Source organism: Anomaloglossus baeobatrachus, chromosome 1 (genome assembly GCF_048569485.1).
Source record: "Anomaloglossus baeobatrachus isolate aAnoBae1 chromosome 1, aAnoBae1.hap1, whole genome shotgun sequence".
Lineage (NCBI taxonomy): Eukaryota > Metazoa > Chordata > Amphibia > Anura > Aromobatidae > Anomaloglossus > Anomaloglossus baeobatrachus.
Window position 1 is genome coordinate 761,544,807 of NC_134353.1, and position 14,932 is coordinate 761,559,738.

At 46.6% G+C, this 14,932-nt stretch overlaps 1 protein-coding gene across 1 annotated transcript in view; it reads right to left on the reverse strand.

The window, feature by feature from the left end:
* Positions 1 to 8,463: 8,463 nt before the first annotated feature.
* VSIG10 (V-set and immunoglobulin domain containing 10) overlaps positions 8,464 to 14,932 on the reverse strand; it is a 55,116-nt gene continuing 48,647 nt past the window's right edge. Inside the window, 1 exon segment of the mRNA XM_075324151.1 lies at positions 8,464 to 13,020. Within this exon segment, the coding sequence (XP_075180266.1) occupies positions 12,950 to 13,020 (71 nt within the window). The 3' untranslated portion in view covers positions 8,464 to 12,949.

Below are 14,932 nucleotides of genomic sequence, written 5' to 3' on the forward strand. Positions count from 1 at the left end.
CGCTCTGCTGCCCTGTGTGTGTGATGATGGGGTGTGCTCCGCTCTGCTGCCCTGTGTGTGTGTGATGATGGGGTGTGCTCCGCTCAGCTGCCCTGTGTGTGATGATGGGGTGTGCTCCGCTCTGCTGCCCTGTGTGTGACATGATGGGGTGCGCTCCGCTCTGCTGCCCTGTGTGTGATGATGGGGTGTGCTCCGCTCTGCTGCCCTGTGTGTGATGATGGGGTGTGCTCCACTCTGCTGCCCTGTGTGTGACATGATGGGGTGTGCTCCGCTCTGCTGCCCTGTGTGTGTGATGATGGGGTGCGCTCCGCTCTGCTGCCCTGTGTGTGACATGATGGGGTGTGCTCCGTTCTGCTGCCCTGTGTGTGTGATGATGGGTTGCGCTCCGCTCTGCTGCCCTGTGTATGACATGATGGGGTGTGCTCCGCTCTGCTGCCCTGTGTGTGTGTGATGATGGGGTGTGCTCCGTTCTGCTGCCCTGTGTGTGATGATGGGGTGTGCTCCGCTCTGCTGCCCTGTGTGTGTGATGATAGGGTGTGCTCCGCTCTGCTGCCCTGTGTGTGATGATGGGGTGTGCTCCGCTCTGCTGCCCTGTGTGTGTGATGATGGGGTGTGCTCCGCTCTGCTGCCCTGTGTGTGACATGATGGGGTGTGCTCCGCTCTGCTGCCCTGTGTGTGATGATGGGGTGTGCTCCGCTCTGCTGCCCTGTGTGTGATGATGGGGAGTGCTCCGCTCTGCTGCCCTGTGTGTGTGATGATGGGGTGTGCTCCGCTCTGCTGCCCTGTGTGTGATGATGGGGTGCGCTCCGCTCTGCTGCCCTGTGTGTGTGTGATGATGGGGTGTGCTCCACTCTGCTGCCCTGTGTGTGATGATGGGGTGTGCTCCGCTCTGCTGCCCTGTGTGTGATGATGGGGTGTGCTCCGCTCTGCTGCCCTGTGTGTGTGATGATGGGGTGTGCTCCGCTCTGCTGCCCTGTGTGTGATGATGGGGTGTGCTCCGCTCTGCTGCCCTGTGTGTGTGATGATGGGGTGTGCTCCGCTCTGCTGCCCTGTGTGTGTGATGATGGGGTGTGCTCCGCTCTGCTGCCCTGTGTGTGACATGATGGGGTGTGCTCCGCTCTGCTGCCCTGTGTGTGTGTGATGATGGGGTGTGCTCCGCTCTGCTGCCCTGTGTGTGTGTGATGATGGGGTGTGCTCCGCTCTGCTGCCCTGTGTGTGATGATGGGGTGTGCTCCGCTCTGCTGCCCTGTGTGTGTGATGATGGGGTGTGCTCCGCTCTGTGCCCTGTGTGTGACATGATGGGGTGTGCTCCGCTCTGCGGCCTGTGTGTGATGATGGGGTGTGCTCCGCTCTGCTGCCCTATGTGTGACATAATGGGGTGCGCTCCGCTCTGCTGCCCTGTGTGTGTGATGATGGGGTGTGCTCCGCTCTGCTGCCCTGTGTGTGATGATGGGGGTGTGCTCCGCTCTGCTGCCCTGTGTGTGATGATGGGGTGTGCTCTGCTCTGCTGCCCTGTGTGTGATGATGGGGGTGCGCTCCGCTCTGCTGCCCTGTGTGTGTGATGATGGGGTGTGCTCCGCTCTGCTGCCCTGTGTGTGATGATGGGGTGTGCTCTGCTCTGCTGCCCTGTGTGTGATGATGGGGGTGTGCTCCGCTCTGCTGCCCTGTGTGTGTGATGATGGGGTGTGCTCCGCTCTGCTGCCCTGTGTGTGTGACATGATGGGGTGTGCTCCGCTCTGCTGCCCTGTGTGTGATGATGGGGTGTGCTCCGCTCTGCTGCCCTGTGTGTGATGATGGGGTGTGCTCCGCTCTGCTGCCCTGTGTGTGATGATGGGGTGTGCTCCGCTCTGCTGCCCTGTGTGTGTGTGATGATGGGGTGTGCTCCGCTCTGCTGCCCTGTGTGTGTGATGATGGGGTGTGCTCCGCTCTGCTGCCCTGTGTGTGTGACATGATGGGGTGTGCTCCGCTCTGCTGCCCTGTGTGTGATGATGGGGTGTGCTCCGCTCTGCTGCCCTGTGTGTGATGATGGGGTGTGTAGGAAAGTATAGACTATAGCACCAAAAGAAAATCCAGAAAAATTGTATGGTGTTTTAAATTAAAATTAACAAAATGAATATCCGCAATAAATGTCACCCAACGTTTCGGCCTATTGTTAGGCCTTTCTTAACAGGTAAGTTATCTGTGTAGATAGAAAAAATAATCAGTGAAAATAATAAAAGTGTATAAAATATACAATAAAGGAAAAAGAAAAACCAGCGCACAGACTGGGGTTACAATAATTATAGCATCAAAGGGTAAATCCACAAGTATGATACAGACGAATATATAGAATAATGACACCTTATAGGCAGACGTGCCTCTATGCAACAACAGGATCTCCGTGGTGAGGCTCTCTATATTAAGGGAACATATTTATAATAATTGTGGCACAAAGTCTTAAACTAGAACAAAATGGTATGAAAAGAGAACGGTAAGTATACAATATGTACAGTACATCTATGGTATTATTGCTTGAGAATAATATGATCCATATTATTCAGGAATAGCATGCCTGACTAGATGCGACCATTTGTACAGGCGTCAGGTAAGTTCAAATCTAAAATAATGGTTTTAAAAAAGGATATTCATCTCATATACCATGATTTTTAGTCCAATGTATCATGTGTCATGGGACGGATGACTAAATATACATAGCACAACATGATAGAAGCTCATGAAATATGTATACACAAGTAGGGGGCCATAAATTCATGCAGAAAAATAGAATAAGCAGTATACTTGTTAAAGCACATAAGTTGCATGTTGCAATGTGCTGTGCTGGTAAAAGACCAAAAACGATATGTAGTAAAATTATATTTGTGAACCCGGCCCCACGCACACCTATTGCCAGTCCACATTATACGCATATATAGCCGGGGTCTCAGCTTCCCATACACGGTAAGTGTTTTTTAACTGCGTGAGAGGACACACACAAGCTAGGGACCCCAATGTAGAGAATACCGTGAAGAGGCATTGGGGCTCTGTTCTATTGATCAATTCAATAGCCAAATTTCTCCTTATTCTTGGCATTTATGCAGATTCCATTTTTATACTTTCATTTCTACATGTAGCTATTGTATTTTTCATGTCAGTATTCATACAGCAGTTTCTGCTTTACATTTATTCCCTTTGCACTGTCATAGTTTCATAGTTTTTAAGGGTGAAGGGAGACTCTAAGTCCATCTAGTTCAACCCGTAGGCTAACATGTTGATCCGGAGGAAGGCAAAAAACCCCCCAATGTGTCAGACAAGTTCCAATGGGGAAAAAATTCCTTCCTGACTCCACATACCGCAATCAGACTAGTTCCCTGGATCAATACCCTGTTATAAAATCTAATATACATAACTGGTAATATTAAATTTTTCAAGAAAGGCATCCAGGCTCTGCTTAAATGTTAGTAGTGAATCACTCATTACAACACCATGCGGCAGAGAGTTCCATAGTCTCACTGCTCGTACAGTAAAGAATCTTCGTCTGTGATTATGATTAAACCTTCTTTCCTCAAGACGTAGCGGATGCCCCCGTATTCCAGTCGCAGGCCTAGGTGTAAAAAGATCTTTGGAAAGGTCTCTGTACTGTCCCCTCATATGTTTATACATTGTGATTAGATCCCCCCTAAGCCTTTGTTTTTCCAAACTAAATAACCCCAAGTTTAATAACCTGTCTTGGTGTTGCAGCCCACCCATTCCTCTAATAATCTTGGTCGCTCTTCTATCTACCTGTAAGATTATGCTATTTATAACCTTCTATACTTTTGCTATCAAGAAAAGCATCCATCCTCTCTTAAATTCATTCAGTGAATGAACTGGTGTGCAGCCCTTCTCTTTATATAGTGAAGGGTTTTTTAGGGTTTTTGCACCCAGTTCAGACTTAGAATGGTGCTCCAGACGTTATTTCTTAAATGATGGAGTGTGTGACATGATGGGGTGTGAGACATCATGCTTTGCAAACAACGTTTGACTAACATCCACACTAATCCGAACCTCCCACTCCCGACTCCAAGACTTCTCCTGAGCTGCACCAATCCTCTGGAATGCTCTACCCCAAGAAACTAGGACTATCCACAACCTAACTTCAGACGCTCCCTAACAATACATCTTTTTAGGGTGGCCTATCACCCTCCCTAATCAAAGTCAATTTACATAGAGCCTCTCCACTACCTCTTAAGCTGGTGTCACACTAAACGACAGCGACAACGACGTCGCTGTTACGTCACCATTTTCGGTGACGTAACAGCGACCTTGTAAGTCGCTGTTATGATCGCTGCTTAGCTGTCAAACACAGCAGAAGCAGCGATCATAAGGTCGCTGTGCTACATGTTCAGAGAGCAGGGAGCCGCGCTTAGCGCTGGCTCCTTGCTCTCCTGCAGCACACATCGGGTTAATTAACCCGATGTGTGCTGCAGCTACATGTCACAGTTCAGAGAGCAGGGAGCCGCGCTTAGCGCTGGCTCCTTGCTCTCCTGCAGCACACATCGGGTTAATTAACCCGATGTGTGCTGCAGCTACATGTCACAGTGCAGAGAGCAGGGAGCCGCGCGCACTGCTTAGCGCTGGCTCCTTGCTCTCCTTGCTACAGTATACATCGGGTTAATTACCCGATGCGTACTGCAGCCACATGTCACAGTGCAGGAGCCGGCACTGGCAGCAAGAGCGGAGGCTGGTAACCAGCGTAAACATCGGGTAACCAGGGAAAGGTCTTCCCTTGGTTACCCGATGTTTACGCTGGTTACAGCTTACCGCAGCTGCCAGTGCCGGCTCCTGATCGCTTCATTTTGTCGCTCTCTCGCTGTCACACACAGCGATGTGTGTGTCACAGCGGTAGAGTGACGACCAAAAAATGAAGCTGGACATTCAGCAACGACCGGCGACCTCACAGCAGGGGCCAGGTCGTTGCTGGATGTCACACACAGCGACAGCGACGGGACGTCGCTGCAACGTCACAGAAAATGGTGACGTAGCAGCGACGTCGTTGTCGTCGTCGTCGTTATGTGTGACACCAGCTTTAGAACAGAAGTGGGGAATCTCCAGCCCCCAGGCTGCATGCGGCCCGCGATTACCTTTTCTGACGCCCCTGGGCAAATTATGATTAACCCTAGAACGCATACCTGGGACCTCGCAGGCCTGATAGGTTACTTGTTTTCTATGGTTGATTTCTATGGTTGCGCGTTCTAGGGTGGAAACAAACTAGAAACGCGTTGATGCATATGCCATTATAGCGGCTTCCTTGTGAAAATGTTGATGTCCCGTGTACTTGAAATTCTCAAGAAATAAAGAAATTGTTCATTTGAGCTGGACTTTCCTGTGTTACTTGTTCGGTTGTCAGGCCGTGGCAGGGCCTTTGTTCGAGCTCTAATTAGAGAGTGGATGCAGAGATTGTGAGCTGGATTTGTTGCTACTTTTACAGCTGATGAATATGTTGGCACTATAGAAATAAAGATGATGATGATTATTATTATTATTAGTCCCAAACTTCTGTGCTGTAAAATGGTCGCAGAAAGGTCTAGGGAGCTGCAAAACAGGGGCAACTGCCCTGCAAGCATATGTGGATAAGGAATAATTTAAAAAAAACAACTATTTTTGATAACCAGCCAAGGTAAAGCTGACAGGAGAGGGTTGCAGCCTTCAGAACTTCATTATTCCCTCCAGACATTTTTCAAAAGCAGAAATAAAAAAAACCAAACATATGAACCACAAAGTGGATTGAAATAAAGAGTCTTTGAGTTAAACTATTTTTGAGGCAGTTTTTGAACCTCAAAAAACGTCAGGACATGGCCTTACGTTGGATAGAGAGGTCCATGATGTAGAGAGGTCCATGATGTAGAGAGGTCCATGATGTAGAGAGGTCCATGATGTAGAGAGGTCCATGATGTAGAGAGGTCCATGATGTAGAGAGGTCCATGATGTAGAGAGGTCCATGATGTAGAGAGGTCCATGATGTAGAGAGGTCCATGATGTAGAGAGGTCCATGATGTAGAGAGGTCCATGATGTAGAGAGGTCCAGACCCAAAATCGCTGCTCCATAGGCAACAGAGAGGTTGTGACATTCAAGTCTGGAGACCACGGTCGGCCCACATGGATTGGGATTCATGTATTCCTGAAACTGGCCCAAGAACGGTTTCTTAGTGTGCTACAAGATCACACACTGTATATAGGTACTTCTCTGGCCAGAGCATTGGACATTGGGTGGTGTTATGGTAAGTGTACTTAAGGGGCACTTCCTGGCTAGGTTACTATTTCTGGTCACATTCTTCAGCCTATGCACTGAATAAAAGTCACTCTTTAGCCAGGACACTGTTAATAGAAGCACTATTTATGGAGGGACTCGCTGTATTGGATATGGGGGCAAACTCTGGCTAGCACACTGCTTCTCAAGACACATTAAACAGTGCACACGGTATATGGGGGCACTCTCCGGCTAGTGCACACGGTATATGGGGGCACTCTCCGGCTAGTGCACACGGTATATGGGGGCACTCTCCGGCTAGTGCACACGGTATATCGGGGCACTCTCCGGCTAGTGCACACGGTATATCGGGGCACTCTCCGGCTAGTGCACACGGTATATGGGGGCACTCTCCGGCTAGTGCACACGGTATATGGGGGCACTCTCCGGCTAGTGCACACGGTATATGGGGGCACTCTCCGGCTAGTGCACACGGTATATCGGGGCACTCTCCGGCTAGTGCACACGGTATATCGGGGCACTCTCCGGCTAGTGCACACGGTATATCGGGGCACTCTCCGGCTAGTGCACACGGTATATCGGGGCACTCTCCGGCTAGTGCACACGGTATATCGGGGCACTCTCCAGCTAGTGCACACGGTATATGGGGGCACTCTCCGCCTAGTGCACACGGTATATGGGGGCACTCTCTTGATAGTGCACAAGGTATATGGGGGCACTCTCTGGATAGTGCACATTGTATATGGGGCCACTCTCTGGCCAAGTCACGGTTTCTGGAGACACCTTTGGCCCCTGTACTGTATGAAGAAGACTGTAGAAGTAGCAGTAGAGGTCACATCACAAGGAAACTCAGAGTGTACTTACCAAAGTAATGCGTATTCTAAACCAAGCACATGGTATAGGGAGCATTTTGCCTTTTTTGTTTTGCACAGCGTGCTAGTCTGCTTCCCACCCCTAGGACAAGGCGAGTCATAATCTAACTACATTACAGAGGGCAAATTGCTGTTTAAACCTCACAAAACAAGTGAAGACCTACAAACTTCTTCCCATTGTCTGAGCCTTTAGACCATATACTATATAGATTATATCTGTAGATATTAATATAGCTTTTATCCTAAATGAGACTTTGGACTCTTTGTGCCATACACTACAAAATACATAAAACTTTCTAAATTAGGATCGGGAATAAATCAGTCTACTGCATTATGTAAAAGAAATTTTATTAAATCCAATTGAGAAAATTAAAAAAAAAAACCCATAGCCACAGGAAATGACAAAAAAAAGCAATGAAAATGACACACGGACAATGACAAATAAATACAGAAATCTCATGTGCCCTCTGCTAGCTGGAACTTGTAGTCCACATGCCAAGCCCATCCAATGCAGAGGGTGGATTATACCCATTCATAACGAAAAAAAATATCTGATAAAATGTATCTGTGCATCGCTCTACTGAGATAATAACCAGAAGGAACAGAATAAAATGTATTACATGGGAAAGGCACTGAATGTTAGTTTTAGGCAAGTAAACGAAGAATAGTTGCATAATGTTTTGTTGCATTAAGCTTGGCATGCTAATAGAATAACAGATATTAGCAATACATGGGTTTCAGTTTCAGTAGCCGTCACTGCAGTAATAAGGGGTTTATAGCCTGAATACAAGTGTCCTACAGACCATCAATGGAACATTGGTGCCCATGTAGGATCATCGCTCCATACAAGAAGAGCCCTCTGTAGCCCAAGTGTCAAGAGTGGGGGATCCGATATTCAGTAAGTTATCTCCTCGTATAGGACTTACTACTAAACACCAAATAACTCCATTAGGGGAGGGTCACACGACTAGATTCTAACATCTGAGAGAAGATCTTATTCTCTTGGATGAACTGGAGCACACTGAGAAGATAGAGAACAAAATGTCTACATCTCCATACAGTAAAGGTAGTGTCACACATAGCGACGCAACAGCGATCATGACCAGCGATCTGACCTTATCAGGATCGCTGCTGCGTCGTTACATGGTCGCTGGTGAGCTGTCAAACAGGCATATCTCACCAGTGACCAGCCCCCAGCGATGCGTGGAAGCGTAACTAAGGTAAATATCGGGTAACCAAGGAAAGCACTTCTCTTGGTTACCCGATATTTACCTTAGTTACTAGCATCTGCCGCTCTCACGCTGTCAGTGCCGGCTCCCTGTTCCCTGCACTCCTAGCCTGAGTACACATCGGGTTAATTACCCGATGTGTACTCTAGCTACGTATGCAGGGAGCCGGCACTGACAGCGTGAGAGCGTTGCTGGATGTCACACACAGCGACAGCGACGGGACGTCACTGCTACATCACAGAAAATGGTGACTTAGCAGCGATGTCGTTGTCGCTATGTGTGACACCACCTTAAGTCCGCGGAAATCAGATTGCACTTTGATGTGCACCCACAGACTTGAATGGGGGAGCATCCACAGACGCACCCAGTCTTGAATGAGCGAGTCTCGTCCGATTTGCGCTGCCTCACGCAGCATGCTCGAATTTTTGTTTTATGCTGAATTAGTATGAGAAAAAAACAAAGATCAGCACCCACACATTACATATTAATCAGAGTGCGATCTGATAAAAAAAGAAAATTGGATAGCACTCGTCTGATATAATAATCGTGGGGGCGAGGCCTTAAAGCAATTGTCTCATCATGCCAAGCCATTGGTAAGATAAAGCAATCGCTAATCACCACCGATCCCATTAGTAAAACCATTTTAGTGGGAAATGTTGCAAACAGCCATATAGTTCTCTTGTAAGTGAAATGCTTTTGATAGTGTATTTATTGCTATTTAATAACATAAGTGCACAGGTATAGTGTCAATTTAGTGCAAGTGCTAGATTTCCATCGTCAACAATTTATCCTTTAGAAAACATTTCCATAATGAACAACCTATCGGAACTGGAGTACAAAATGTAAAGCTGACATATTTACAACAAAATAAGCCACGCCATGAGGAAAACATGGAAAATGAAGATTATCAAAAGGATATCTGACAGCCGCATCCTCCGTACGCCCGGCTCTCCCACACCGCCAGTCTCCACCTCCTATACGTCAATGCAATTGTTCACCTGATATCCTTATGGTACTTCTGCTGGCTTGTTTATGATAATCTGATTTATACCCATTGCACTTTGAATGTCCTTGATAAAGACTGCTGTTGGTCGAAACGTTGGACTTTTTCTTGCTGGATCACCATAAATATTCACTTATTGCATCTAGATCCTTTCTTTAAGGTCCTTTGGGTGCTGAGGTCTCTATCTTCATTAAGTCAGGACTGCGGTCCTTTCCTCAGGCACGTATTATTAAGGAGCAGTAGTTCCGGTTTTCCCTTCAAAAGTAAACATGCAAAATATTGCGCCCCAGTGCTTCATAAATAATCAAGCTGTACTCTATATACATATACACACACACACACATTATATTACTTTAAATTGTAACCTGTCATCCATTTTTTTATACCCCAAACTATATGTCATGTATGTAATGTTGCTTTAAAGAGGTTGGGCACTACTTTTTCCAATAATGACCGCCTAGTATTATGATTGGTCAGGGTCTGACACCCCGCAACCCTATTGATCAGCTGTCCTCTGTTCCAGTGGTAGCAGGCAGCCTGAAATGCTCAGTTCTCAAGCTGACCCGTCTTCTGATAGCGGTCGGGTACTGCACATCCACTTCCTATTGATTTGAATGGGAGGCGGACCTGCGGCTTCTATCGGTTGACGGTGCAGCTCGAGAACTGAGAATTTTCCGGCTGCCTGCTGCCATCGCCGGGACCGAGAATGGCGGAGGTGTGGAGTGTCAGACCCCTACCGATCATATATTGACGACCTATCCTAAGGATAGGCCGTCAATGTAAAAGTGGTGGACACCATTTCCATTTTCAAGAAATCTTATGTAAATGAGTTGCAAGTTCAGCAGAGTGGCAAACTGCCCTTGTGGTTCTCCTGCCCGCTCTCCCGTCTCTTGGTTGCCTGTCTTCTCTCAGTGATTGACAGATCACCCTTCTCTCAGTGACCTGCTTTTAGCGAGACCTCTGTCCACCATTATTGCCTGAGGCGTTTTATGATCAGCAAGGACCTGATGACTTTGTGAGAGTCAGACTATAAATCTGCGTGTGTGCCGCCCCAGGAAATAAATGGTGCTGGCGATAGATCTCACTACGGAAAGCAGGTCACAGAAGAGTCACTGACAAGAATCAGGCAGAGGGTGGAAATTAGGTAGAGGCGTCGGAGAGCTGTAATTGCAGTCATTTGTATACGATTTTATTGATGGATTGCAAGGATTACTAAAGGCAAATATTTATTCAAACAATGCAACACTAGATACGTGACATTAGTTTGGGGTATAAAAACCTGATGTCAGATTCCTGTCAACAAATAAATCCTACAAGGGCTTATTTTCGGGGTAGGTCTTATATTCGGGGGAAACAGCCTTTGTATCAAGATTACAAGTTATCCCCAGAAGTCCCATTGACCATGAATGGAACGTTGGTGCCCATGCAGTAGGTTGGGGCCATAACGTTATAGCACATGCCAATATATAAGTATTACAGGTTGTCCTCTTTGTTAGAGCCACCTTCCCCACAGACTGCACTGTTCCTGTTCTCACAATACCAGTTCATGCATTTTCCTATGACCAGACCGGTCCATCAGTCTCCTCCAACTGAAAATGAGCTTTCCATGCGCAGTATTTTTTAACTTATGGACAGGTCTGGTCATAGGGCAACACATCAACTGGTATTGTGAGAACTGAGGAAGGCGGCACTAACAAGAGGAGAACCAGGCCTCTAACACATTTGTTCAAATAATGATGACGTAGACTGCCCCTTAGCTTTGCCATCTGTGGTTTTATATGATTTTTGGGGGTTATTTTATGCCTGGTACAACAATGGTGCCAGTAAGACCCATGTTACATAGGGTAGTGCTATTGTTAGTATGGAAAACAAAGGACACAAAACACATACATTGATCTCAGTAAACGTTCCCTCTAAGCTCCAATGGTGTTATTGCTATTAAACTAGAACCCTCTGGATCTTGGCGAACACCAATGTATAGCAATGGGGGATTCTCATTCACAGGAGCTAGAGGAAATAATATTAGACTATTCTTGCTGTTTACTACGCAAAACAAAAAGAAAAACTGATTTCCCCACAATTCGTGATAGGATTTATTTTGTCTTGTTATTGCTGAAGACCTGCCACCTTAAGTGAGGTTACAATATGTATGGTTATACATTGATAACAGAAACAAACACCAATGTAGAAGAATACTGGTCCTTTAAAGGGAATCTGTCAGCAGGTTTTGCAATTTAATCTGTGAGCAGTATAATGTAGGTGTTGAGTCCCTGATTCCAGGGATATGTCACTTACTGGGCTGTGTGCTGTAGGTTCAATACAATCAGTGTTTTATCAGCAGGAGATTATCATTAGAGGTCTAGGTCTCAGGCCAGAATCTAATTTGTGTAACTCCCCCACCATCACTGATTGCCAGCTTGCTCACAATGCATGCAGGAGGCTGCCTGCCAGAGGTGTGAGAAGGGTTATACACCGCTCAGCAATTTGAGCACTGCTATATCTACAAAAAAAAAAAACAGGATTGTAGCAAAACTGCACCAAGCAGTCCAGTAAGTGATACATTGCTGGACTCAGGCTCTCTGCTCCTACTTCATGCTGCTGTCAGATTACATAGCAAAAATAAATTGATAGCTTCCCTTTAAGGGTAGTAAACACTTAAGTAATTTTTTTATATAAACAAACAAACAAAAACAAACATTGCAGCTTTAGGAAAGGACACACATATGTACAGATGAGTATTCTCATGTCATCCTAAGGGAAACCCATCAGCACATTTGTACATATAGAAATAGAGGTACAACTATAAGAGCCTGTCTCTCAATAATATAGAGATCCGTTGTACCAGTCATGAGAAATGTACTGAAGAAGCCATATGTAAATCACGCTGGAAGTGCACCGGGGGCGTGTCAGTGCCCTGGGGGGCGTGTCAGTGCACCGGGGGGCGTGTCAGTGCACCGGGGGGCGTGTCAGTGCACCGGGGGGCGTGTCAGTGCACCGGGGGGCGTGTCAGTGCACCGGGGGGCGTGTCAGTGCACCGGGGGGCGTGTCAGTGCACCAGGGGGCGTGTCAGTGCACCAGGGGGCGTGTCAGTGCACCGGGGGGCGTGTCAGTGCACCGGGGGGCGTGTCAGTGCACCGGGGGGGCTTCTTCTAAATACACTGACACACCCCCAGTGCACTTCCAGCCTGATTTGCATATGACTTCTACTGTAGATTTCTCATGAGTGGCGCATTGGATCTCTACAAAAAAGGGTAACATTTTTGAGGGACAAATACCTATACAGTGGTACCACTACTTCCATACGTAACAATGTGCTGACAGTTTCTTTTTAAAGAACTATGCTACCCATTTTTTTTTCACACAAGACAGACATTACACCGTACTAGTGGTGCAATGATTGTGCTTACAAGACATTATGCACCTGCATTCACAGCAAATGGTCCTCCTTAGGAGGAAATAACATGGTACATCATGAGCAAAACATAGTATAAAAGAGCAGAGAAGCCGATAAACTGAGGGTAAATTGCTCCAGCTTTCCAGGACGTTGCTTATGGATAAGAGTCTTTGCAATGGGCGATGCACTCCCTGAAGTCAAGCGAGTAAGGTCAAATCATGAAAACTAAAGGCCTTCTACTAACACATCACCTTTGGTTTCTTCCGGGAGCTCATTGAGCAAATCAGAGCTGATGTCTATAAAGAAAAAAAATGATTTTATAAGAATACTGCATATGTGTACAGGGTAGACGAGAGCATTAACGGTTAATCCCTCGGGAAACAATTACAAGTATAGGTATCCAGTATGGATAGAGACTAACGCTGAGCGCTGGTCATGTCTGTGCACTATCACCTACTACCACTGTTCTTTCGATCTTCAGAAGACATACCCCCATTAATGATAAGTTCCCTTTAAGAAGTGTGTCACCAGATTTGGCGACTATAAGCTGTGGCCACCACCAGTGAGTTCTTCTATACAGCATTCCAGAATACCGTACAGCATTCCAGAATACTGTATATAAGAGCCCAGGCCGCTCTGTCTAACATAAAAAAACACTTTTACTATACTCACCTAGGGGGCAGTCCGGTCTGATGGGTGTCGCTGCTCTCCGGTCCGGCGCCTCCATTCTGCTGCGATTGCAATCATCCTTCGTCGCAGACATGTGTGCATGTCGCGTCCTACGTCATTCACAAAAGCCGGCATTGTGGTCCTGAGCAGGCACACTTTGATCTGGACGCGTATGACGCATCACGTACAGTGGCCTGCGAAGAAGGAGGACGGCAATCGCAGCAGAGAGGAGGCGCCGGATCGGAGATCAATGGCACCCATCGGATCAGACTGCACCCCAGGTGAGTATAGTAAAAGTGCTTTTTACGTTATACAACGTGCCCTGGGCTCTTAGATACAGTATTCTAGAATGCTATATATACTCTATATATAAGAGATCAGTGGTGGTGGCCGCAATTTTTTAGTTGCCAAATCGGGTGACAGGCTCCCTTTAATAAGTAATGTTCATGAAAAAACCTCTTTAATATCACCCAGGAATGAATGCTGATTCTTTTTTTTTCCCTTGTACAGGTAGTTTCCCCTTCACTATGTTAACGAGCCAGTGTTTTCTTCTTCTAGATTTCCTCAGATTATTCAGCACTTGAACAAAAAAATTGCATACAAATTTCCCTTATGTGGGCCGTGTACTGATTTACGTAAAAGGTACATTTATGTCTTTAGTAAAGCGACCCTCCACTTGGGACTGAAAAGTGACTATACATTTCTCATGTGTAGTCACCCCACCTGGTGGCATCCATTTGCCTCCTCTGCCCTGACTGGTGTTCAGCTACATCCAAGATGGCCACCACCTCTGACAACCTAAAGTAAAAAGCTGAAGTCTGCTACTTTGTAACCCTGTAAACTGAAAAATAAGGAGCGCTGATAGTGTAATACCAACAGATCAGTGAGGTAGATCAGGAAAAATACACTCACCTGAAAAGGTTGTGAGATAGTCACAACCACTGATAGAGCATAGGATGAAGGCGTCTGCTGCAGCCCCACAAGGATGTGCATACATATCAGAGTGAAGAGGGGGTTAATGCCGCGCATCAGCCAAAATGAAGATGTAGCACATTGATGTTATAAACGTATTCTTTTATTCTATCGGTCTAAGCGTTTCGAGGATACACCTCTTCTTCAGGACCAGTGCATCAACATAGTATCATACTATGTTGATGCACTGGTCCTGAAGAAGAGGTGTATCCTCGAAACGCGTAGACCGATGGAATAAAAGAATACGTTTATAACATCAACGTGCTACATCTTCATTTTGGCTGATGCGCGGCATTAACCCCCTCTTCACTCTGATTTGTATGCACTTTGTAACCCTGTACATAGCAATATGCTGTAAGAAAGGGCTCCCCAACCTGTGGCTCGTGGATCCATGATGTGTGGCTTGTGGCTGTCTGCCATCTTGTTGCATTAGCACTATGTCTAACAAACAGCTATGAAGAGCAGGTCTCCAGGTAGTGACTATTGTGAGTAGGCTCACATAGAAGAGCAGATCTGGATGTGCATATACTGGCTAATAGCATCACTCCAGTGTTTTGGGTTTTTTGT